At 42.7% G+C, this 24,760-nt stretch overlaps 3 protein-coding genes across 9 annotated transcripts in view; 1 reads left to right on the top strand and 2 right to left on the bottom strand.

Annotated features, from left to right (window-relative positions):
• Positions 1-437: 437 nt before the first annotated feature.
• On the bottom strand, positions 438-10,375 carry mst1 (macrophage stimulating 1). Its single transcript, XM_058065881.1, has 18 exons — positions 10,146-10,375; positions 9,724-9,868; positions 8,341-8,456; positions 8,153-8,267; positions 7,942-8,078; positions 7,707-7,827; positions 7,513-7,631; positions 6,290-6,464; positions 6,077-6,207; positions 5,486-5,588; positions 5,267-5,403; positions 5,150-5,182; positions 4,961-5,075; positions 4,813-4,890; positions 3,292-3,438; positions 3,094-3,200; positions 2,496-2,635; positions 438-1,410 (listed from the first exon to the last, which is right to left on the bottom strand). The coding sequence occupies exons 1-18, from the start codon at positions 10,258-10,260 to the stop codon at positions 1,249-1,251; spliced, it is 2,196 nt and encodes a 731-aa protein (XP_057921864.1). The 5' UTR covers positions 10,261-10,375; the 3' UTR covers positions 438-1,248.
• On the top strand, positions 10,258-12,922 carry abhd14b (abhydrolase domain containing 14B). Of its 2 annotated transcripts, none has more exons than XM_058065930.1 (5): positions 10,258-10,608; positions 11,444-11,658; positions 11,735-11,976; positions 12,053-12,228; positions 12,422-12,922. In XM_058065930.1, exons 2-5 carry the CDS (start codon positions 11,445-11,447, stop codon positions 12,459-12,461), a joined length of 672 nt encoding a protein of 223 aa, XP_057921913.1. In that variant the 5' UTR covers positions 10,258-10,608; position 11,444; the 3' UTR covers positions 12,462-12,922. The 2 variants fall into 2 exon arrangements, with proteins under 2 accessions (XP_057921913.1, XP_057921920.1); XM_058065937.1 differs by having other exon boundaries at positions 10,287-10,608; positions 12,053-12,233.
• Positions 10,771-24,760, bottom strand: part of cacna2d2a (calcium channel, voltage-dependent, alpha 2/delta subunit 2a) — a 181,353-nt gene continuing 167,363 nt past the window's right edge. For 3 of the 6 annotated variants that reach the window (XM_058065848.1, XM_058065837.1, XM_058065829.1), the window contains 13 exons: positions 23,636-23,698; positions 23,435-23,538; positions 23,272-23,370; positions 23,109-23,200; positions 21,130-21,177; positions 20,988-21,059; positions 20,745-20,897; positions 20,611-20,663; positions 19,904-19,959; positions 19,571-19,694; positions 19,393-19,502; positions 19,195-19,277; positions 10,772-17,604 (listed from right to left, as the gene is read on the bottom strand). In XM_058065848.1, the coding sequence (XP_057921831.1) occupies positions 17,482-17,604; positions 19,195-19,277; positions 19,393-19,502; positions 19,571-19,694; positions 19,904-19,959; positions 20,611-20,663; positions 20,745-20,897; positions 20,988-21,059; positions 21,130-21,177; positions 23,109-23,200; positions 23,272-23,370; positions 23,435-23,538; positions 23,636-23,698 (1,180 nt within the window). In that variant the 3' untranslated portion in view covers positions 10,772-17,481. Of the gene's footprint in view, positions 17,605-19,194; positions 19,278-19,392; positions 19,503-19,570; positions 19,695-19,903; positions 19,960-20,610; positions 20,664-20,744; positions 20,898-20,987; positions 21,060-21,129; positions 21,178-23,108; positions 23,201-23,271; positions 23,371-23,434; positions 23,539-23,635; positions 23,699-24,760 lie in introns of all 6 variants that reach the window. The other 3 variants (XM_058065870.1, XM_058065856.1, XM_058065865.1) reach the window with 3 other exon arrangements.

The raw sequence follows: 24,760 nt of genomic DNA on the forward strand, positions 1-24,760 counted from the left end.
AATTAATACTACACATACATAATTGTAATCCATCCACCCATTTTCTGTGCCGCTTAGTGTGGCGGGGGTATGCTGGAGCCTATCCCAGCTCCAGCCAATCACAGGGCACATATAGACAAACAACCATTCACACTCACATTCATACCTATGGATAATTTGGAGTCGGAATGTGGGAGGAAACCGAAGTACCCGGAGAAAACCCACGGAAAAACTCCACACGGGCATCATAATAGTCATAATCATATCATTTCCCTGTTGCTAGTTATTTTCCAGATTGTGAAAGTGATCATGGTGAATAATTTGAAGAAAACTTAATAATAATTCAATCATTTATAAGCATAAATATGAGTCAGCATGTGTCTGATTTTTTCCCCCTAGGTATATTTCTCAGTATGCCACATCTATTAGCATAAAGTGTAGACGTCAAAACAAGAAAACACTTTCATATTTCTTTATTAAAAAAAAAAAGTCTATTTATTTTCCCAGAAGTCTGGTGTCGCTGAGAAGAAGCCACAGTCATTTATGAATGATATGAAATAAGTCAGCCGGCATAAATATGAGTGAAAGTGAAGAGAATGATGCACAAAGTGCAGCCAATGACAAGTCAGAGAGGAAGTGGGGGGGTGGGGGGGATGGAATGAGTGGGGTCCAGCGGCCCGATGCAGGCTGGTGTGTCTGAGATTCTTTTGGACTGTGATCTTGAGGTTTACTTAGGCTGAATTCCGTGGGCTCATCAGGAGCGCGTTAGAAAAATCCTCCTATAGAACTAGAAAGAATGTGCAGCGCATACAGTTGGGCATTAGGCACAAAGGCGTATCTTTGGCGGTGGGGGCCGCCATCAAAAGACAGACTGAAGAGGGATTTCTTTAGAAATGGCGAGGCAAGGGGAGGGGTGGGGAGGTGAGAGAAGGTGCTTTGGGGCTCCATTGAACGAACGGTTAGCGCACAAAGTAATACTTTATATGTTACAGTTCTCTTATGCATGCACGTGTGGTATTATTATGATACATGCTGCACCATAATGAGGTGATAAAAACACAATGAATTGATTAATATCAGACGACTGTACGTATATAAGACTATTTTTCATCATCTATATAACACAAAGCTAAGCTGTGAATATTTTGCTCGGATAGTTCAGCCTACATGAACCTCCATTGGATTGCTTATAGCATCTCCAATCTTCAACTTGTCTCAAAGAGCCATTCCTGGAAAAAAATTAAAAAAAAAGATTGGACACCCACTGCCCTAAGCAAAACCCATGACCTTCTTGATCCAGTCCACGTAGACCGACACACGGATGAAGATGTTGGGTTGTCCCGGGTGTCCGCAGCGCCTCATCGGGATGATCACCCCCTCCAGAACCCAGCAGTCCAGGTTCTGGCACGCCAACGGGCCGCCGTAGTCTCTCTGCAGGCACACGGGAGAAAGCGGTGATGTAGCTTTTTACCTTCAGGTGCTGTGGCTTAGCGTAGCCCATCAGAATATGACACAAGATAAAGAACGAAATTTGGGAGCTATATAATTTGTAGCTGGGTCGCGGGGGTGCTGGAGCCTATCCCAGCTGTCTTCGGGCGAGAGGCGGGGTACACCCTGGACCGGTCACCAACCAATCACAGGGCACATATAGACAAACAACCATTCACACTCACATTCATACCTATGGACAATTTGGAGTCGCTAATTAACCTAGCATGTTTTTGGAATGTGGGAGGAAACCGGAGTACCCGGAAAAAAAACACACATGCATGGGGAGAACATGCAAACTCCACACAGAGATGGCCAAGGGTGGGATTGAACTCGGGTCTTCTAGCTGTGCAGCCAAAAATGAGCATTATTATCTATTATTATACATTTTTGCATTGGCACCGCAAGTGTACCTAATGTTTTGGCCTGTGAGCATAAGACATAAACGCTACACGTAGGGGAGATGTTTACCAGGAGGAGAAACACTGCTTGGTGCTGATAAAACTAGAAGATTAGAATAAATCGATTACATTTCCATGTTGATGTAATTGTATTGCCAGTTAAATGATACGCAATCTTGGTTTCAGAGTTCTTAGTTTCAGATATAAGGACCCAGGCGTCCTTATATGGGCATGCACTGTAGACCAGATACGCTCTAGGACTGCCCTCCCCACAGCTGCGCTTCGTTCTGTTTACGGTTCTTCGCTATGGCTATCTTTTTACGAGGCAAGCTCAGGCAGAAGTGGTTGAAGTTGGTGATTCCCGGCAAGAGAAAAATATATTCATCTGCCAACGGTATTTCACACTCTCACTAGGAAAAGTGCATTAATGCCGTTTTGGAAATACAGATGGAATAGGTGCAGATTCTGGAAGATCTAAAAAGGCTTTCTGTGCAGGTTATTGTGTGTAGCTGCTCTATAGGAGTCCACAACTCAATACAAAGGGCCAGAAAATGAGCATAACAGGTCCCCTTTAAGGCTAACTGAGCAGTAACCAATATTACGGCATCGGTTCTGTTGGTCACCCACCTCACAGGCGCCGACCCCGCCCTGGAAAGAGCTGGTGCACATCTCATTCTCCCGGACGCGGCCTCTGAAGTATTTGTTACAGTCCCTGTTGCTGAGAACTGGTATGTGGGCCACGTTGAGGACGCTCTCGTCTCCGGTGCCTTGAAAGGGAAGGAAGGAATGGGTTAGAGTCTGGGTGGGTCGGGTATTTATGGTTGTGTCATCTGTGTCTATAGATCCACCATCTTTAATGCCTCATCTCGCATAGTCTTCGTCATAACTGCCGGTGTCTCTAATTAGTGGCGGGTCAAAAAACATTAGCATGAACAACTGCGGCTGTCGGCAACCTCCTGATGTTGCTTCTGTCCGTTCCACAAGTTCATTCAGCTCATGAATAAAACATGAAACTGCTCATATGAGTATGTCTACTGTGTAAATGTGACTATAGGGGTGCTATTTCATATCAAGAGGGCTCTAATCATGTCAAAAATAGCATATAGAAGACTGTAAACAGGTTTTCTTTCCCATAACTACAGAAATATTGTGTTTATTGATAATGAATCTTACTTCCTGGTGTGGAACCAATCAACTGCCACAAACGAGGGATTAGTGTACTTGCCTTTGGTCTCGCCCCATCCCGCTATCTCACAAATGGTCTGCTCAGCCACGATGTAGCGCTCAGGGGGGAGGCAAATCTGAGAGACGCGTTCATTAAACTGAGCGGGGCTACAAAGAGAAAGAGAAGCCCGTGTAAGACTGAGATGGTGTGTGTGTGTGTGTGTGTGTGTGTGTGTGTGTGTGCGAGCAGTGTACACACTGTTCCAGCTGTAGCATGACCAGCTGAGACTCGGACGGCCCGCACACGATCTTGGTGAGCGGGATGGTCTGCACGCCGGGCTCGCCTTCCTGAGGATCACGAAAGAGAGTTCCCATCATGGCCGAGTAGCCCGGCAGGTCCACGTAGCTGAGAACACAACACGTTTGTAACAAGTTACTTGATGGACCAATCACAACATTAGCTACTGCTAATTTTTTTCTCTGACTTTTGTCAATGAATCACGTTGGGCTGTTTTTTTACCCTGACAAAAGCCCCCATGTTGACAAAACGAAGACGCTAAAGGAAGATGCTAACCATCGTACACAAAGTTGGACTTCTGGACATGCTGAAGGAAGGTAGACGTTGCAGCTGTAGGGCGCCATTATGGAATAAATGCATCTTCTGAGGAGGAGCAGCACGACGACAGTAGCAATATGTTGTAGCAACAATACAAAAACGCTACAGGACGGCAAAAACGGCGCCAGGACGACAAAGAGGCACTGCCACAGGAGTGAAATACGCATGAGTGACTTAAAGGAGGAGCCATTATGCTCATTTTACAGCCCTTTGTATTGACTTGTGGACTCCTAGAGAGCAGCTACACACCAAAACCAGCACACAAAGCTTTATAGTTCTTCCAGAATCTGCACCTATTCAGCTGTGTTTCTTTGGATTTGGTGGTTCCCGCGAAAACGAAGCAGAGCTTTACACACAGTATTAGGAAGCCCCTCCCCTTCTGTGACGTCACAAAGGAACCGTTTTTGAAAGCGAGCGTTTTGAGCCATCCCAAACTTCTTTTAATCTCATTATCTGGAACTTTGGTAAGATTTAACACCAAGAATACAGATTTGTTGTGTCCAACCTTGAAGGTTAATCATTATAATTCAAAGGACATTTGAACTTTAAGAGTGTTTAATATATGAGAAAAAGTTCATTACAGCCTTAAAACATATATAATATTTGTTAAAAAAAATGGATTTCACTGACTGCAGGCTATTTTGGGAACAAAATCCCCTGTGATAAACGAGGGAACGCTGTATTTAAAATTTATACACACAATGAAAAAGCAACAGTGTAAGTCAAAAATTAGCATTCATTCATTCATTTTCTACTGCTTATCCTCACGAGGGTCGCGCGGGGTGCTGGAGCCTATCCCAGCTGTCTTCGGGTACACCCTGGACTGGTGGCCAGCCAATCACAGGGCACATATAGACAAACAACCATTCACACTCACATTCATACCTATGGACAATTTGGAGTGGCCAATTAACCTAGCATGTTTTTGGAATGTGGGAGGAAACCGGAGTACCCGGAAAAACCCCACACATGCACGGGGAGAACATGCAAACTCCACACAGAGATGGCCGAGGGTGGGATTGAACTCGGGTCTTCTAGCTGTGCAGCCAAAAATGAGCATTATTATCTATTATTATACATTTTTGCATTGGCACCGCAAGTGTACCTAATGTTTTGGACTGTGAGCATAAGACGTAAACGCTGTACGTATAGGGAGATGTTTACCAGGAGGAGAAACACTGCTTGGTGCTGATCACCCATCTGGCGTTCACCAGGGCCCCTCCACAAAAATGGTTTCCTTTCCTGCCAGGGTAAGGGGGTGAGAGGTCAACTGCAGCAGGGCGTGGATTCGTTTTGTTTTGGTTTTGTATACCTGTCTCTCAGGCTAACCGTCCATGGCGAGTTCCCGGGTATTCCGTTGACGATGCGTAACCTTGTCCTTTGGAAACGGTCCTCTCTTTTCCCACACTCACTGAACTCAACCTTTTCTACAAGGACAAAGGAAAAAGGTTTATTTTCCTCCTGTGATTTCAAATATCAAGGCATGGATTGCATAACATACCCACTGGTTCGATCAGCGACACTTTCTCTCCAGCTGGTTAAAAGGGAAAAATTATTTACAGAAGCTTTTTTTTGTCACAAGTTTCAAAATAACAAACACAGTGACATCAGTCAGTACCGCACTGCTTGATGGCGCAGTAGTCAAACTCGGTTTTGGGGTCGGTGGTGTAGCACCAGGGCCCGTGTTGATCCCCGTCCGGGTTCCGACAGTAGTTCTCTGTCAGGTTGGCGTCGGGGTGCGTCCTTGGGTTTATTCTGGACATGACAGGAAGGTGACAAATCGGACATGTGCTGCACACATCATGGAATGACCAACGATGTAATCCATCTGTCATACTTGGTGCGGTGAGGGTTGTTCACGTTCCATTTTTGGCAGGTGATGCCTTTGCGGGTTTTGCGCACCATGCCTCGGTAGTTTTTCCCATTTTCATGGTAGCAATCTAACAAGAGGAAATCACACGTGAACAAAAATCATCATGCAGGTTAGTATCGACTGATTATTGTTTATGCAAAGCGTTTTTTTTTCCATAGCTTGTCATAACAAATGAATGTATTGTGTCCTTTATTATGAATTTATATAAAGTATGTTATACATTAACAATGCCGATTACAGTTGTCACTTGGAGAGATTTATACATGCAAACCAAAAGGTGGCGCCAAATGTGAGTCGGAGCTTTTCTTCCTGTCACTCACACACACACACCATTGACCCGCTAGGAAAAAAGGTGTCTCACAGGTCGTTAGCAAACGAGAGAGGAGGAGATGCTAATTTGAAGAAACAGTATAAAGCATATCAGTCAATCCTCCTTTGCCCTCCTTTCCCATCGCTCCTGTCGTTTGAATAGATATTCGATGAAGGGGTCGTCTTATATTTGTGATGAATGAATTTCATTGTCTGTGGATATTTGTGTAAAATGTGAGGACCAACCCTCTGCTTCGATGTCGTCTGCACAGCGTTTGATCTGTAAGCAGAGCGCAGTCCGCATCTCGGGTACAGACGTGAAGCACCAGGGAGCCTCCGAGCCATCTGGGTTGCGACAGTAGTTCTCCTCCAAACCCCTAAATTGCAACAATCATTCCAAAAATGTCCCTGTCCCTTTAAAGAAAGCATCATGTCTTCCCGCCAGCTTACTCGACTTACTTGCATTCGTAGGTGTTTGGGTAGAAGGGATGCTCGTGAGGATGCTGCGCGTCCCACCGTTGGCACGGGATGCCTGACGTGGTCTCGTTGACTTTTCCACGGTAGTCCTCCCCTCGGCCGCGGAAACAGTTTGTGGTGAAGCTGGAGCGCTGACGTTTCTCCACGCGCACCTCGGCTGTGGGAAGGAAGTAGAAGAAAGGTTGGAAAAGCGTAATTTAAATATAGTACTGTAAATAATATTGCTGGCTACGTCTTCAATTTTAAACGAATAAAAAAATATTTCGGACTAAAATGAAGTTGTCTGCGTGGAATCATTAGGTAGCATACAAATCCAATTTGTTTGAGGCAAATATACAAAACTAAACTGCGCTTTGGCCTAATATTGTTCCATAATATTTAATAGTAGTTTATCGCATAGCTAACTAGTGAGGTTTGTGACTCGGCTATACCACCAGATGGCGCAATATGTGGTAAAGACTGGGGAAAATCCAAAGTTGCTGCTGCTTATTGCGCAACTCATGTAGTGTTGCGAGTTTGGGAAATAACCAGTGGGAGTTTATTTGGCTCGCAATTGGAAGAAACTAGCGTGAAACTTATAGCAAATTAACTGGAGATGCACGATAACTTTCTACTTTAAAAAAAAAAAACATTTAATTCTAGTTCCAGCACAAAGAAGGAGATTTTTACCAACTCTAACTGTTGATTAGTCCTAATCAAATATCATTACTATACCTCATCACTACTATCAGGAGAACCAGAGTATAGAGCAGGAGGAGGCACCTGCTGTGGCCCAGCAAGGTGCACTGTATTCGGGCACATGCACCGAGCAGCCGGTGTGACGCCATGGAGGTCTTTGGCAAACTTTTTGCACTTTTCCAACACCGCAGCGCTGGCGTCGCTGTGGCTGGGAAGGCTTTTTGTGTGTTTTTTTTTCTCCATGTGTACAACCAGCACATGAAATGTCTTTCTCAGAAAGAGGAACTTGTACAAGTGAGCTCAGGGGAAGTTACGACAGGACATGAGATGTGTCATCTCGTCTCAGTTGCGCACATTATCTGAGATATTTTTAATGTTATTGGATTTATCGGTATGATAATTGATAATTGTTGTGCTACTTTAAACACATTACGTGTTCGCCTCAAAGTAATCATTGCCGTCTTTGTAGAGCCCATTGAAAGTGTCGTTGTATGTTATGTATGATTTTTGTAATGATGTGAACTTACTGCATTTGCTGATCTCGCAGCTCTCTCGCTCCACGTCGGGGTCGGTGGTGTAGCACCACGGCACAGGAGAGGCATCAGGGTTACGGCAGTAGTTGTCATCTAAGCTCTTATCAGGATACCTGACGCAAGAACACGTAGTACATGTCGTCTTATGGCCGCTAAGTCGGTGACAGATGGCGGCAGCGCTGACTTACTTTTCAGGCTGGTAGATGTGCTGGTGAGGGTACTGCTGGTCCCAGCGCTGGCACTCTCTGCCGCTGACTGTGTGGTCCACTTGTCCTCTGTAGGCCTCGCCGTTACACGTGATGCACACCTCTGCACACAACAATGTAAACATGCTTACAAAGCCTAATAAGGACATGATCGCAGTTCCAAGACATTTTATTTTCCTTTCATAAGAAAGTCATAATTATGGCGTGTGGGCGATACCATCTTTGCACTGAGGGATGCTGCAGCTCTCGTAGCGACGCTCGGGGTCGGTGGTGTAGCACCACGGCCCGATACGGTCGCCATCTGGATTCCTGCAGTAGTTCAGCTCCAGGCCGTTCGTCGGCGAGGGAGTCCACCTGGACACCGGACACATCATCACAACCCACGCACCTGGTGTGACGTCACTGGTCACATGATCGACCACGCTAACCTGTGATCGTGCGGAAACTTGGACCACCATTGCTGACAGGTGAGGCCGCTCCTTGTGGTGAACACCTTCCCTCTGTAGTCCTCGCCTTTACCCACGATGCACTTCCTCACGTAGACTACACATCACACGCATTCCTGTTACGTTACGCACTACATCACGTACTGCAGGTGTCTGCGTGCGAGTCTTACCCTTCTTCTCGTAAAGGTCGCAGTTCACGTTACGCTTCACCTCCGCGTTGCTGCCATCGCCCACCCAGGGCAGATGTCTGCAGGTGGGCGTCGGACGCGTCTCGTAGTTGAACGCTCTGACGGCAAAGAAAAAGGATTATGACGTGACTTTAGTTGTAAAGTCACAACTTTGGCAGACATGCTAGCACAGGGGTGGGCAAACTTTTTGACTCGCGGGCCGCATTAATTTAACAAAATTGACGGGGGGGATTATGTAGTATTTTACATGTAACAGTCCATTTTAACACCTATATTTTTGCACATATTTTACATGTAAAAGTGTCATGCAATCTGCTATATGTGCACTTTGAAATAATTTATTTGATGTAAAGTGTGTTATAAATGTATTATTATTATTATTATGAGTTATAGTAATGTTATTATATTATTATTATTTTCTTAATAATAATAATATTACTACAATTGATATATTAATATTATTAACAACAATATTAATATAATAGTAGTATTATTATCATTATTGACAACATTATTATTATTATTATTATTATTATTATTATTATTATTATTATTATTATTATTATTATTATTATTATTATTATTATTATTATTATTTGTATTACTATTATTGTGCTTGTGCTCCTTTTTCCAGGAGTATTTTGTAATATTACTACCATTATTATATTAATATTATTAACAGCAATATTAATATAATAGTAGTATTATTATCATTATTGACAACATTATTATTATTTTTATTATTATTATTATTATTATTACTATTATTGTGCTTGTGCTCCTTTTTCCAGGAGTATTTTGTAAACAACAGACCACATCAAATAACGAAATTGATAAAGCAGCTATTTCAACCATCAAAAAGTTGGCCCAAGCCACGATGCCAGGTTGTATGTTGAGTTTAAATAAAATACTTTGGAAAGAACAGGCGGGCCATATTGAAACACTTTGCGGGCCGGATGTGGCCCCCGGGCCGTAGTTTGCCTACCCCTGTGCTAGCATATATGAGAATTTTGTGGAAGGTTATTGTGTGTAGCTGCTCTATAGGTGTATTGTAACTCAATACAAAGGGCCCAAAATGAGCATAATAGTTCCCTGTTAAATAAAAAAGACAATCTTTCTTGTATTTGTTGTCAATTTTGACAGAAAAATTTCAATTTTCTTGCTGTCAACTCCAATTTTAAATGATTATTATAACAAAAATGTAATTTGTTTGTATTTCTTTGCGTGTGTTCAAACTCCACAGGTCCAAACAGACAAATAGGCCATTTAAACATCCATGTTTCCATGACAACTCGGTAAACTGGTGACAACTAACTTGTTAAATGTGGTACTAGTGCTGTTGCCCATAGTAGTGTCGTGATCTACCTGCAGTCCAGTGAGAGCGAGCAGCGAGCGGCGCACTCCTCCAGGTTTAGGACCAATACCATCAGAACCCGGGCAGAGTTCCAGGGGGTAGGAACCAGCTCTCTGCCCTCCGAACGCTGGAAATCATTGAGGGGACTGCGGTAACCTGGAAATATGATGTCAGGAGAACATTGTAGACTGCCTGCAGGGTATTGAGTACAGCGTGGTACCCAGCATGTCCAACATTTTGGGCAGCAGCATGCAAATACAGTATGACCTTTGGACCTGCTGCATCACACAGCAACACACAATTTATATGGCTAAAGTAATGATTGTTGTGCAGCTAAATAAGAGTGAGGTTTTGAAAATAGAAACAAAAAATTAATCCTTAATAAACAATCCAAATATCGTAGAATATTAAATAAAAAGTCCAACAGACTCACCTGCGACCAGTCCTGCTGTCAGTAAACAACACAGCAGCGCTTTCATTGCTGGAAGGGAAAGCTCGCTTAATAACAAAAGATGTCTCACTCGGGTTGTTTTTTCAGGACGTTCCATCACAAGAAGAGCCGGTAGAATGTTGGAAAAAAGGGAGAAGCTTTCGAGAAAAAACGATTCCAAATCCTGAGAATTAAGCACGACCTCCCACACAGGAGCACTGAGCTCTTATTCAAACAGAAGCCTTCACCCCAAATCTGAGGCGATCAATACGCTGAGTAATCATTAATCAAGAGTGAAATATCGTCACTCACTCTCAGCATGTCCCTGTATGCAATTCTCCCAAAAGACGCTAGAGGGAGGTAAACTCTATTGGAGAAACCTTTTTCTCCACTCTTCTGTTGTTTTTCCGGAAAACAAAAAAAAGACAACCTTTAGTCTTTAGTTCGACACTTTTCTCCACACAAGGTAAGACGAATCGATACTTGATTTAAAAAGTCGGGGACTTTAGGGAAAGTATTGGTAAGAAAACGTACTTACCAATACTGTAACACCTTCTACGGTATAAGTTACATGTTAAAAGTTAGTAATGTGTATTCATGTTGCACTGTCCTGGTCACCTCATTAGGTACACCTGCACAAGCTCCAAAGCGAGAGCTCCTATTCAATATCCAGCCATTACAAAGATAAGAATCATCTTTTTGATTGACACTTTAAGATTAATGAATGAATGTAACATGTTTATCTTTCGCTGTACATGAACCAATATTTAGCTAGCAAGTCATAATCGTAGCCTTTAGTGCCAGTGACCACTGTATTTTTTCTTTTTAGCTAATCTTTTTAGGGCTAATCTAGAAATGTAAGTTGCACATGCGATGTTATGTGTGGATGCAAATCTAAAGAGTTGTTTTTACAGACAGTTTTTACAGTTTTTGTACCAGTTTCGACCATATGTTTTCTCCGACTGGTCACGTGAGCCAACTGTCAAGTACGAAAACCTAGCTAACGTTGGTCTGTAAAAATAAAAATAAAAAACAGTTTAGAATGTATGACTAGTACACCAAATGCACCGAACGGCAGTCAGTTCAGTTGTTAAGCTCAAATACTGCACAAAGAAAAGACGAGAGGACTTTTAAAAGTGGTTAATATAACGCCATGTAAATGCAAGTCCAGGTATAGGAGTTGCACTGCCCTCTAGTGGCTGCGAGTGGCACACCAACTTGAAAAGATAATGCTATACTGTACACCACAGATAAATATAAAAAAATAAAATACAACAATAACAAACTTGTTGTGTCTTTAGCATGTGTGAGGTGGAGGTGAGCGATGGAAGTGTGCAAGTGGAAGGATGCGCATCTCCGCTCTTCTACAGACAAAGTCGACCTTCCTCAGGAGAAACAAAGATGTCCGTCTTGCTACTTCACGGCATCCGCTTCTCCTCGCAGAACTGGCTGGACAACGGCACTCTGCACACTTTAGCCAAAGCGGGCTGCCGCGCAGTCGCCATAGACCTGCCGGGTGAGCATCTTTCAAAATAAAACATCCTGTCTGTAGCTATAGCAAGCCTTCTGTTTGTGTGACATCGAAAAAAAAGGACTCGGACGCTCCGAGTTAGCAAAGGCCCCGGCGAAAGTAGGGGAGCTGGCGCCAGCATCTTTTCTTGTGGACGTGTGTGAGCAACTTCAGCTCAGCCCCGTGGTGGTCATCAGCCCCTCGCTCAGCGGGATGTACTCCCTCCCGTTTCTCATCCAACACCAGAACCTTCTACGGGCCTACATCCCTGTCGCACCCATCTGCACCGACAAGTTCACCCCTGAACAGTACCAAAGTGTGAAGGTCAGGAGCGTCACTGCTCATAACATAACATAGTATCACATAAAATAGCATAGCATCATGACTTTTATCCTCAAAGGTGGCGTCACTGATCGTTTACGGCGACCAGGATGCTCAGCTGGGGGAGGCGTCGTTTAACAACCTCCGCCATCTGGCCAATCACAGTGTGGCTGTGATGAAAGGGGCGGGGCATCCCTGCTACCTGGATGACCCCGACGCTTGGCACAGACTTCTCATCGACTTCCTCGCCAAACTGTGAGGTACGTGTGTGTGTGTGTGTGTGTGTGTGTGTGAGAAAACAGCAGACACTTTGAGTGAAGTGAAAAATATGAACATTATTTATTAACTGATTCTCTGTAATAAACCATTTGAAAATATTTTACAAGGAGTCACAGACACAATATTTTACAAATTTTGCCCTCTTCTTTTTTTTTTTTTTTTACTGTAGCTTCATCTGTACAAAAGAATGGAGCGACATTTGGACCTAGCAGAGCCCAAAACAAGAAGGAGCTAAATTCATCCTCGCTCACTCGTTCACTCACTCATTCACTCACGAAAAAAAAAAAAAAAAAATCAAATCAACACCATTTTTGACTTGACAGCTCAAACTTATCAACAGTGCTGTTTTCCTATATTTATATTCATGATATATACGGACTTCACTTGTTCTTTTCTCTAAATGTTGCTTTTTTTTGTTGTTAACACACTTGTCAAACATGGTCACATAGCACCAGACTACACACTACACACAATCACATACACGCTGGCGTTCCCAACACAGTGCAGCCAGGGGCTCCCTTCCCTTCTTGTAGGCTCCTCCTAATCATCACCCCTCCCTCGCCACCTCCTCATTGGAATTTTTTTACTTGCACATTTTTTTTTTTTTTTTTTACACTTTGAATTTTGGCAAAAAACTTAACCTGAAGACGTTGCTGTCTCCTGGGGGGGGGGGGGGGGGGGGGGGGGTCTGTGTGTGTGTGTGTGCACGTACAGGCAAGGATAGCCTTATATTCCCATGTGAGGTGTCGATACTAAGTGGCTCCTGGAGGTGGCGCTCCTCCAAGGAAACAGGGAAATCAATGATGTGCAGAAAAAAACATTTTAGCACGCTTATTCATTTCTATATCAATACCTTCTTTTTGTCATTGTCTTTTTTAAAAATCAAATATTTTTTTAAATATTTAAAATATATACAAAGTAATAAAATAAAATTTACCTATAATTATATTTTTACATTTAAAAGAAAATCCTGTATACAACACATATGTGTTCATTCCACCACAGGAGATATGTCATGTTACACAGTCAAAAATCCAATATCTGACATCCATAATTAAAATATAATAATATATAAATAATAATGGTTGGTTTTAGAATCTTTTTTTTTTCCCCACCGTCATGCTTTAAATCATTTTCTTGCAGTGTATCATTGATCGCTGTATTGTAATACTATGGTGGCAAAATACTGTAGAAGGTTATAAGCAAAAAAAAAAAAAATCATCAGAAAAGTGATGAATTATATGATTTCTTGCAGTTTTTCACAAAAAATGAATGCAAAGCGCGACAACGTAACACAAATCGCTGCCGTGTTTGGAGTCAATATTTCCTTAACTAAATCGTCCTGCGTCTTTAAAGGAGGCGTGGCTTGACTTTATCATTGTTGTTATGGGAGCATTACATAATGTATCGTCATAGGATCACATGACCACAACATGGCCTTGTGTGTGACATGTCCTCGCTGCACCGTGGACACACACACACACACACACACACACAGTCCCCCCTCCCGTTTGACCCCCCCTCGCTTGTAATAAAACATCCTTGGCTGCCATCTTATCATGAATGAATCGTCGTTATGGTGATGAAACCGTTTGATGTGCATCATGTCCCACTTGTCGCTCGTGTGCGTGTGTGTGCTTGTTTTGCGGCGTTAGAGAGCAGGAAAGAAGGAAGGATGCACGTGGCGCGTTGGGAGTGGACACGGGAGCGCAAAGGAAAAGTGCATGTCATGTGACGCCGGCATACACACCGCCAAACTACACACACTCATCTTTTTTTGTGTGTGTCGAAATACAGTGGAACCTCCAAGACGCAACACCTCCAGGATGCCTTAAGTGGGTTTTGCTTTTTCTTTGGCTTTTTAAATATTTAAATACCCAAAACTCGTCAAGAGGACTGGAACAAATTAGGATTTGACCAACTGTACCTGTTGGTTAATTCTAATCAAGCATCATGATGTTACTAGTACCACCATGTCACTACTATCAGGAGAACCAGAGTATAGAGGGGGGGAAGCCACCTGCTGTGGCCCAGCAAGGTGCACTGTATTCGGGCACATGCTTCAAGCAGCCGGTGTGATGCCATGGAGGTCTCTGGCAAACATTTTACACTTTTCAAATGCGGCAGACCTGGCATTTCAAGCAACCGATAAAGTTTTTTGTTTTTTCACCGGAGCGTTTCTTTCCCATTGGAATGATCGGTTATGGCATCATATCCACCCAGAATTATCAAGCACTCCTTTTTTTTGCGTATTGTATTTTGTGAGAAGGGTGCTGGTGGTGTCGGTGATGATAACCACAGAAAAGAGGAATGGAAGTGAAGAAAGTGGTACAGGCATCTGTCCAGGCTGCTCAGTACAACATGGCTGACATTAAATACAAAGGACCCTCACAATGTTACATCATCATCTCAGCTTCTTTTTACACTTCTGTGACTTTAAGACGAAAATAAAAACAAAAACGAGCCATTAAAGACGCAGTTTGACCCTGGAACAGATTATTTCCATATGGATTACAGAGGTTCCACTGTATTATCATTTGTAATTGATAGTGATGATAGTGACGACAAAATATGGCGGTACTACGGGATGAGTGTGAGGTGCGCGTGTATGTGTGTGACACTAAGGCATTTATATAGAGGCGGCGTTTTTTACTACGTTGCATCAGAAAACGCAAAACACATCCACCGACGAGCACATTCTTTCAGCACAAGCAGTAAATCCCTCTTTTTTTTTTTTTTTTAAACCTCCATAACACTGGTTTGTGTCGAACCGCAACACACAAAGAAGAAAATCCACTGTCATCCTTCACATTTCCACAACATTCCACTCAGCAAATGCAAACACACACACACGGAATCGGGCGGAACGACAGCAGTCGTGTGGCCCAATCCATAAAAAGGTATGTCCAAATAAAACGGTGTCCAAGACATGGCTAGGTGCCTTATGGTGTCACCGTGTGATGATGCAAATGTGCTCCACAGAAAGCTGATTCTCCAACATGGCTGCTTTATTAAAAAAAAAAAAGTACTATACAGTCGTCCACAACAGAGTGCATCAAGGCACTATGAAACAGTCTAACATGACGATCACATGACTACTCTACTTACTGCGTGTGACGGCCATATTTAGTTAGTGCCCCCCCCCACCCGTGTTCAAATAAATGTGTTGACTATTTGAGTCGGTCGGACTGAAGAAGCTTATAAAGGATTAGAGCCACGCTGAAAAGAAAGAAAAACCAATCGGACAACGCGGCGTCACTTGATAGTCTTCGGGCTAACGCGGACAACGTGCACGCTTACGCTTGTTATTCTTGCAAGAGTACGACTTCATTCTTGTATAATTAGAACTCTATTCTGACAAAAATTTGATTCGGAATTTATTATTTTACAATTATGATTATGGGCTGCACGGTGGCCGTGTGGTTATCGCGTAGACCTCACAGCTAGGAGACCCGAGTTCAATTCCATCTCCCCGTGCATGCGTGGGTTTTCTCCGGGTACTCCGGTTTCCTCCCACATTCCAAAAACATGCTAGGTTAATTAGCGACTCCAAATTGTCCATAGGTATGAATGTTTGAGTGTGAATGGTTGTTTGTCTATATGTGCCCTGTGATTGGCTGGCCACCAGTCCAGGGTGTACCCCGCCTCACGCCCGAAGACAGCTGGGATAGGCTCCAACCCCCCTGCGACCCTCGTGAGGATAAGCAGTAGAAAATGAATGAATAAATGAATTATGATTATATTCTAGCAAGAGCAGGAATTCATTCTTTTAAGATTCCGACTATATTATTTTAGTTATGACAGTTATTATTGGAAGAGTCCGACTTTATTCTTGCAAAAGTAGGATTTATTCATTTTTTCATTCTGATTGTATTTTTGTACAATTCTGTACTTGATTCTGGCAAGAGTAGGACCTTGATCTTTTAAAATTCCAATTGTATTCTGGCATAATTGTGACTATTCTTGCAAGAGTAGGCCTTAATTCTTACCAGACTATGACTTGATTCTTGTACAGTTACAACTTTATGCTTGATTCCGCCTTTATTGTCGTACAATGATGATTTTTTTTCTTGTAAGAGAAGGACTTAAGTCGTCTAAGATTGCAACTTTATTCACACACAATTATGGCTCTATTCTTGCAAGAGTATCATTTAGTCCTGTAGGATTAGGACTTAGATTAAGATGTATTTTCTTTGTATTTTTCTTTTACTTTTTCTTCATAGATTCTGTTCTTGAAGGAATATGACTTTTCTTGTGAGATTATGCTTTCCTATATTTATTCTGGGGGGGTAATTTTCTCTGAATTTCTTGTAAAATGACAACTTTTTCTCATAGAATTCATGTAAAACAGCAAGTGTATGCTTATAAGATTATGCAAGATGTCATGATCTCACTTTTTTGTTTTGAAATTATGCTTGATTCTTCTAAAAATGTCATTTTTTTTATTAGGCCTTACAAGCTTTTTTCTTGCTGAATCATTTTCCCCACAAAATCACGTCAATATTGATTGAAAATGTACATTTTTTTTCGTGTAAGATTACGACGTCTCATAAAATCACTTTTTTTTTCTAAGATTATCTTAATATAATACATAAAGTGATTTTTTTATTTACATAAAATTGCAATATCCCGCCTTTTCTTTTCAGCGTGGCCTAATGAGTTGCCTGATGAGTTGCGTCAGAGGTGATGTTTGGTCAGAGAGGTTTGTTTTGTTTGTTTGTAGCTCTCGGTCTGTGCTAACTATGGAAATGCATCACTAGCGTGTGAGCCTCATGTTGTGAATATGAGCACATCATTGCCATGACAGTACGGGCGTTTATGTGTCCTTGTCATGAAATACAAGCATGCCTCACGTCCGTCTCACCAGTCATGGAAATGTGTCTTTTTGGCTACAAAAGTAAGACCACATGAAAGTCTATCTCATTTTGGCAAGTAGATATTTGAGTGCATAAATAAAGTCCCTTTTTTTTGTCAACAAAATGTAACTTAAAAAAAAGTGACATGAAATTGTCTACTTCTCACGTGGGGAGGGACGGCGGGACGGCGGGACGACCTCGGCTGAGGACACACATTGTGAGCAAAGCGAGCTGGCTAGAAGGCGGCGCTCAGGGCTTCCGACCCGCTAAGATGGGAAGTCCCATCATTGGCGATAAAACTATGTTGGGTGGTGGTAGTCGTGAGGGGAGAAGCTCGGGGCGGCTAGAAGGGTGGTTGGTGTGTGCTGGTAGATTAATGTAGTAGAGAGCGAGCGTGAGGGCTGACCACGGGGTAAAGCAGAAGCAGCTGAATCAGCAGTAGCGTGGAGAGGCGAGGCTGGAGGGAGTGGCCCCGCCCACAGTCTGACGTGTTCTCCTGAGAAACGACACACATCGGTCATCACACGTCTGATGATTGCACGCATGTTGTGACATTACCACATTGACCCCAATTTAAGACCACTCTGAATTTTCAAGAACCGTAAGTGATGGGAAGAAAAGCTCACTTGGGAGAGAAGTCATTTGGCACCACCTGGTGGTTTGCATATACAAATCCCAGGATCAAAAATATATGAAGACTATGACTTGGCCCTTGTTGCAAGACCTGTGAGTGATGGGAAGAAAAGCTAACTTGTGAGTGAAGTCATTTGACGCCGCCTGTTGGTTTGCGTACGTAGATCCCTCGACCATGAATATGAGATAACCCTAAATATAAGAACACCCCTTTTTTCTCAAGACCCTTTGAGTGACGAGAAGAAAAGCTCACTTGGAGCAGTCACTTGGCCTCACCTGCTGGTTTGCACGGATAAATCCCTAGACCAAAAATACAAGACAACCCTGAAAAGACCGCCCCTCTATTTCAGGACCCGTGAGTGACGGGAAGAAAAGCGGACTTGGGGGATAAGTCATTTGGTGGCACTTGTATGTCTAAATCTTTAGATTAATAATGTAATATCACCACTCTTTCAAGACCAGTGAGTGATGGGAAGAAAAGCTCACTTTGGCGCCACCTGTTGGTTTGCGTTCGTAGATCCCTCGACCGTGAATATGAGATAACCCTAAATATAAGAACACCCCTTTTTTCTCAAGACCCTTTGAGTGACGAGAAGAAAAGCTCACTTGGAGCAGTCACTTGGCCTCACCTGCTGGTTTGCACGGATAAATCCCTAGACCAAAAATACAAGACAACCCTGAAAAGACCGCCCCTCTATTTCAGGACTCGTGAGTGACGGGAAGAAAAGCGGACTTGGGGGAAGTCATTTGGTGGCACTTGTATGTCTAAATCCTTAGATTAATAATGTAATGCCACCCCGCTTTCAAGACCAGTGAGTGATAGGAAGAAAAGCTCACTTGGACGCCACCTGTTGGTTTGCGTACGCAGATCCCTCGACCATGAATATGAGACAACCCCAAATATAAGAACACCCTTTTTTTCCTCAGACCCTTTGAGTGACGGGAAGAAAAGCTGACTTGGGGGATAAGTAATTTGGTGGCATGTCGAAATTAATAATGTAATGCCAGTGAGTGATGGATGGGAAGAAAAGCTCACTTTGACGCCACCTGTTGGGTTTGCATGTATAAATGCAGACACCAAAAATATACTACTACTTTCCCAAGACCAGTGAGTGATGGGAAGAAAAGCAGTCATTAGATGCTCACTGTGGTTTGCATGTACAGTATTTATAGACTCTTTTTAAAGGGGACCTATTATGCTTTTCCCACCAGGTTATTGTGTGTAGCTGCTCTATAGGAGTCCACAACGCAATACAAAGAACCCAAAATGAGCTTTTAAGACTTTTTCTGGGGAAAAGTCATGTCTTCTATTGGGGTCAATGCAGTATTTCTAATTTATACCACTTGTGGCGTACATTGTGGCTGTCTACAACCTTGCATGTGTCCTAAATAACGTGAGCCATGACAGCAGAGACTAAAGGTGACCGTTGCTAAAGAGAGGAGTCCATCTTACTGCGATGTTGTTGTCAAAGCAGGTGGAAGGTCCTTTTCTATAGCGTGCTACACTCATTTCTTCACATGGATTCTCCTCCTTTACTGAGAATCAGGAATCAAGGAGTAAACAACATATTTGTTGACCAAAGCGTGTGTGTGTGTGTGTGTATATGTGTGTGTGTGTGTGTGTGTGTGACATCATGACACCAGAGGATACACTCCTTTTCTTCCTGGGACAGCTTGTCCATCTCGCAGGTGTTGCAGGGCAACTTCTCGGCCACCACAAACAACAAGTTGGTGTTGTTCAGCTTCTTGGCGTGAATCAGCCTGCACACGACACATGCTTATTGGAAAACGGATGGAGAAAAAGTGTGTGTGTGTGTATTTGTGTGTACCTGGAGCAGTTGCCACAGTCTTGCAGTATGTTGTAGGAGCTGCTGAGGTTGCTCAGGTAGTACTGAGTCTGGATCATCACGCAGCTTCTCTCTTTGGAGTCCATCCCCTCCGCATCCACCTCGTCTGCACACAAACAAACACAAACACACACACACGTCATCCTGGATGTGATAAATGATTCATAGCATCATTTTACACACTCGCTCGCTATCTGCTTTCATTCAAGTCTCTTATCTGTGATGAGTAGCTAGAATGAAATGAAGTACAAAAATACTACTTTGTAAGAGACACAAGCTGTGTGTATTTGTAGAGTAAACAAGGTAGTATTCTACCTGTGACAAACCAGCTGTGATAAGCCATCCCATAGATGAACTGCTGGAACAAAGACCTGAAGACAAGAAGCGGAAACGTGACTCATTTACATTACGACCGTGTCATGGCGACTATTAGTAGTATGACACAATAAAAACCACAATAATAAACACATAGTTTGTACAGTAAACCTCGGATATATCGGACTCGGCTATATCGGAAATTCGCTCACAACGGACAGATAAAAAAGAACCGATTTTTCTGTAATGCATTTCCAATAAAAATTCATTGCATATATCGGATTTTTTATAACGGATTTCGCCTATTTCGGACAAAATCTCCAGTCCCGTTCCAATGCATTTCCATTAAATTTCCCTCGCATATATCGGATGGCCGCATCGTGGCGCTCCGATTCGCCGAATCGTGACAGGCCGCTATACGACGTCATTTGCAGCGTTTGCAGCGTTGACTGCGCGTCCAGGTACATTGGAAACATAGTCAAGGAAGTGCCTTTTTATAACGGATAAAATCCGATTTACGCATATACCGGATATAAATCCGATATATGCGTAAAACGGACATTTTCCGATATACGCATATAACGGATTTCGCTTATATCGGACAAAACCAGTGGGAACAATTGAATCGGATATATCCGAGGTTTACTGTAATTCCGTTTGCTAATTTGAGGAATAAAAATGTCCAGTGATTGACATCCGTTCCTCACCATGCGGCTGCCGAAGTCCACCAAGCCAGGTTGACAAAATCTGCAACTGTGGGCTGCAAAAGCAGGAAGTAGATATAAAAGACACAGAACAAACGTACTCCGTGTAGAGTTATTGCTAACGTGTATGTCGCTACCACAAAGACTCCTCGTGGGGCAGCTCCGGCCTCGCTGTTGGGCATGCGTTCACACACGGACTGGTAGTCGAAGGACTGTTTGCGGTTGTAGAAGGAATTGTTGTAGAGCGCAAACATCAGGAAGGGTTCCACGTCGCTGAAGAACATGCCCACCTGTGGACGACACACACGTAGACGAGTCAGGAAAGGTAGTCCGTATGAACGAGAGGCAGCGACGCCATGGACGTTACACGTCCACTCCACCTTGTTCCAGTCGTCCTTCTGGTTGGACATGATGAGGAAGCCGCCGTCGTCTATTAAATAACACAGCAGGTCCTGCAAGCAAAGACGGACGCTGTTAAGAGAGGAAAGATGACGTTTCATGTGAAGATGAGGAGGCACTCACATCACTGTTGGCTTCACAGTCCATCTCACAGCCTCTGTTTGGTCCACACTGTCACACATACAAGCATACTCTTTAATCATAACAATATTAATAATAATAATAATACAAGATACAAATGTAGCATAGACTGACTCTTCCTCATGTTTTGGTTACACTTTTTGCATGCATGAGAGCAGAAAATGCATTGACAAATTGTATCGATACTTGAATTGATATCATAACATAATACCCACTGTGTAAAACTTCCAAGGTTGGAAAACTAAGCATTCCGATTGAGGGAAAAATGTTTGAATTGGCAGGAATTAAACATGAAAAAATTGGCTCTATAACAAGATGATTTTTCATTCATTCATCTTCTACCGCTTATCCTCACGAGGGGTGCTGGAGCCTATCCCAGCTGTCTTCGTGCGAGAGGCGGGGTACACCCTGGACTGGTGGCCAGCCAATCACAGGGCACATATAGACAAACAACCATTCACACTCACATTCATAGACATTCATGGACAATTTGGAGTTGCCAATTAACCTAGCATGTTTTTTTTGCATGGTGAATGAGTGGTTAGTGCTCAGGCCACACAGCTAGGAGACCCGTGTTCAATTCCAACCCCAGTCAATCACAGGGCACATATAAACAAACAACCATTCACACTCACATTCATACCTATGGACAATTTGGAGTCGCCAATTAACCTAGCATGTTTTTTTTTTTTTTGCATGGTGACCGAGTGGTTAGTGCTCAGGCCACACAGCTAGGAGACCTGTGTTCAATTCCACCGCCAGCCAATCACAGGGCACATATAGACAAACAACCATTCACACTCACATTCATACCTATGGACAATTTGGAGTCGCTAATTAACCTAGCATGTTTTTTTGCATGGTGAACGAGTGGTTAGTGCTCAGGGCACACAGCTAGGAGACCTGTGTTCAGTTCCACCGCCAGCCAATTACAGGGCACATATAGACAAACAACCATTCACACTCATATTCATACCTATGGACAATTTGGAGAACATGCAAACTCCGCACAGAGCTGGCCGAGGTTGGAATTGAACTCTGGTCTCCTAGGTAACCACTCAACCACCGTGCAGCCTTCAGCTAATCAAATAAATAAAAAGTAGAGCAGTTATGGATGCATGGCTGGAAACCGACTTGAATAACTAAGCCCAGCCACAGAAATAAAAGACACCAAAAAAAACACCAGCTGTAACTTTAAGATGTTTACACGAATCACCATGAAATTTGGTGCACACCTTTGGGGGACAACCAAGAACAAGTGTGTCAAATTTGAGCGAGATTGATTGAAAATCATAGCCGCCATCAAGCGAAACATCCTTGCAGGGGCACGGGCGTGACTTAGCAAGTCATTATCCAGAAGTCATTGAGTTTGTATAAAGATTATAAAACTATGAGGATATATAATGTATGCTGCTTCCAAGGCATTTTAGAGCCCACTACATATTATCTCTCTATTTCAAGCACGAGTGACACACGGCTGTTTTGTCAAATTGGTCTTATTTGAGAATATACTGTTAATAATAAGCATAGACTTGTTTGATACATGCATTATACCGTATGATGCTAGCTGCTTGCACAAAGTACTATTGTTGTCATTTGATGCAAACGCCACACAGAGATGGCCGAGGGCGGGATTGAACTTGGGTCTCCTAGCTAATATCTTGACCGCCATTGCAGGCCCAATTAATGATTGTATTTTTAATTATTTTTGTACCTCAGTAAAGGAAATGTATGACATGATATATAATATATGTGAAATCCATATCAGTTTGCATGCATGCTTGCTCATCAGAAAACCGTCTTGTCAAGGAACTATAGAAAGTAAAGTTGGATATACTTTAGAGTAGTCAGTGTACATCTTATATAGCAGTAGTAGTAGTAGTAGTATGAAGTGGTACAAGCATTATTATATAAATATGTGTCAACCTGACGTGTACGTGTTGGTGTACTGGGGTCGTTACCGTGTGTGAGCCTTGACGGTTGTCAGTGTGGTTACTGGCAAGAATCTTAAACTTGTCCACCCAGGCCTCTAGGTCCAGTTTGACTCCAACAACTGTGACGTAACAGAAGCTCGTCGATGAACAGGTAGACATCCAAGTCTGCAAAAAGACGTTTGACACGAACCTGCCGGTTTGATGGTCTTCCCTCCCACTGTGATGTCCACCGCCGTGCTGACGAGGATGCCGATGGTGTCGTTCTCCGGGTTGAGAAGCTCGTCTCGGGCTGAGAGGGCAAGAAGGGATCAGAGCGAGCGAGGGAGGAGCACGGCGGAGGGAGCGTCGCTCACCTGTGCGATAAGGCGCTCTGAAGATGTAGCCCTTGTTGTCCAGGCTGCGGCGGTAAAAGCTGGCATTAAACGGCTCGGGGTCTTCCTCCCAGCTTTCTGCCGCCCTGACATTTTAAGAGCACGCACGGAAAGCGTTGGTAAATCTTTAAGCTAGCAGGCTTATGAGCCACGTCTGCGTGACAATGCGATGAGGGCTCGTACTTGTTGGGGAACACTCTGGTAACTCCTCCATCAGTTGCAGCAAACACGGCCAGGAAGCCATACCTGAACAACGGAGACGTCAACCATCACCGTTACATGTCTTCACAGGAAAGAAGCACTTTGGGAGGGGGGGATTTTACCCATCATCCACAATCAAACACACGTGTGTATTCTAAAGACATAAAAACTGCTAAAAACATTCTAAAAAAGCACTATTCTCACTTTACATCTAGTAGCTGCATTATTAACATTAATAAGTATGTAATAATGACTTTATTAGGACTAATAAGGCACTGTTTCCGCTAATTAACATGAATAAGTATGTAATAATGACTTTATTGGGACTAATAAGGCACTGTTTCCGCTAATTAACATGAATAAGTATGTAATAATGACTTTATTGGGACTAATAAGGCACTGTTCCCGCTAATTGACATGAATAAGTATGTAATAATGACTTTATTAGGACTAATAAGGCACTGTTCCCGCTAATTAACATTAATAAGTATGTAATAATGACTTTATTAGGACTAATAAGGCACTGTTCCCGCTAATTAACATTAATAAGTATGTAATAATGACTTTATTAGGACTAATAAGGCACTGTTCCCGCTCATTAACATTAATAAGTATGTAATAATGACTTTATTAGGCTCAATAAGGCACTGTTCCCGCTAATTAACATGAATAAGTATGTAATAATGACTTTATTAGGACTAATAAGGCACTGTTCCCGCTAATTGACATGAATAAGTATGTAATAATGACTTTATTAGGACTAATAAGGCACTGTTCCCGCTAATTGACATGAATAAGTATGTAATAATGACTTTATTAGGACTAATAAGGCACTGTTCCCGCTAATTAACATTAGTAAGTATGTAACAATGACTTTATTGGGACTGATAAGGCACTGTTCCCGCTAATTAACATTAATAAGTATGTAATAATGACTTTATTGGGACTAATAAGGCACTGTTCCCGCTAATTAACATAATAAGTATGTAATAATGACTTTATTAGGACTAATAAGGCACTGTTTCCGCTAATTAACATGAATAAGTATGTAATAATGACTTTATTAGGACTAATAAGGCACTGTTCCCACTAATTAACATTAATAAG

Source organism: Doryrhamphus excisus, chromosome 1 (genome assembly GCF_030265055.1).
Source record: "Doryrhamphus excisus isolate RoL2022-K1 chromosome 1, RoL_Dexc_1.0, whole genome shotgun sequence".
Taxonomy (NCBI): domain Eukaryota; kingdom Metazoa; phylum Chordata; class Actinopteri; order Syngnathiformes; family Syngnathidae; genus Doryrhamphus; species Doryrhamphus excisus.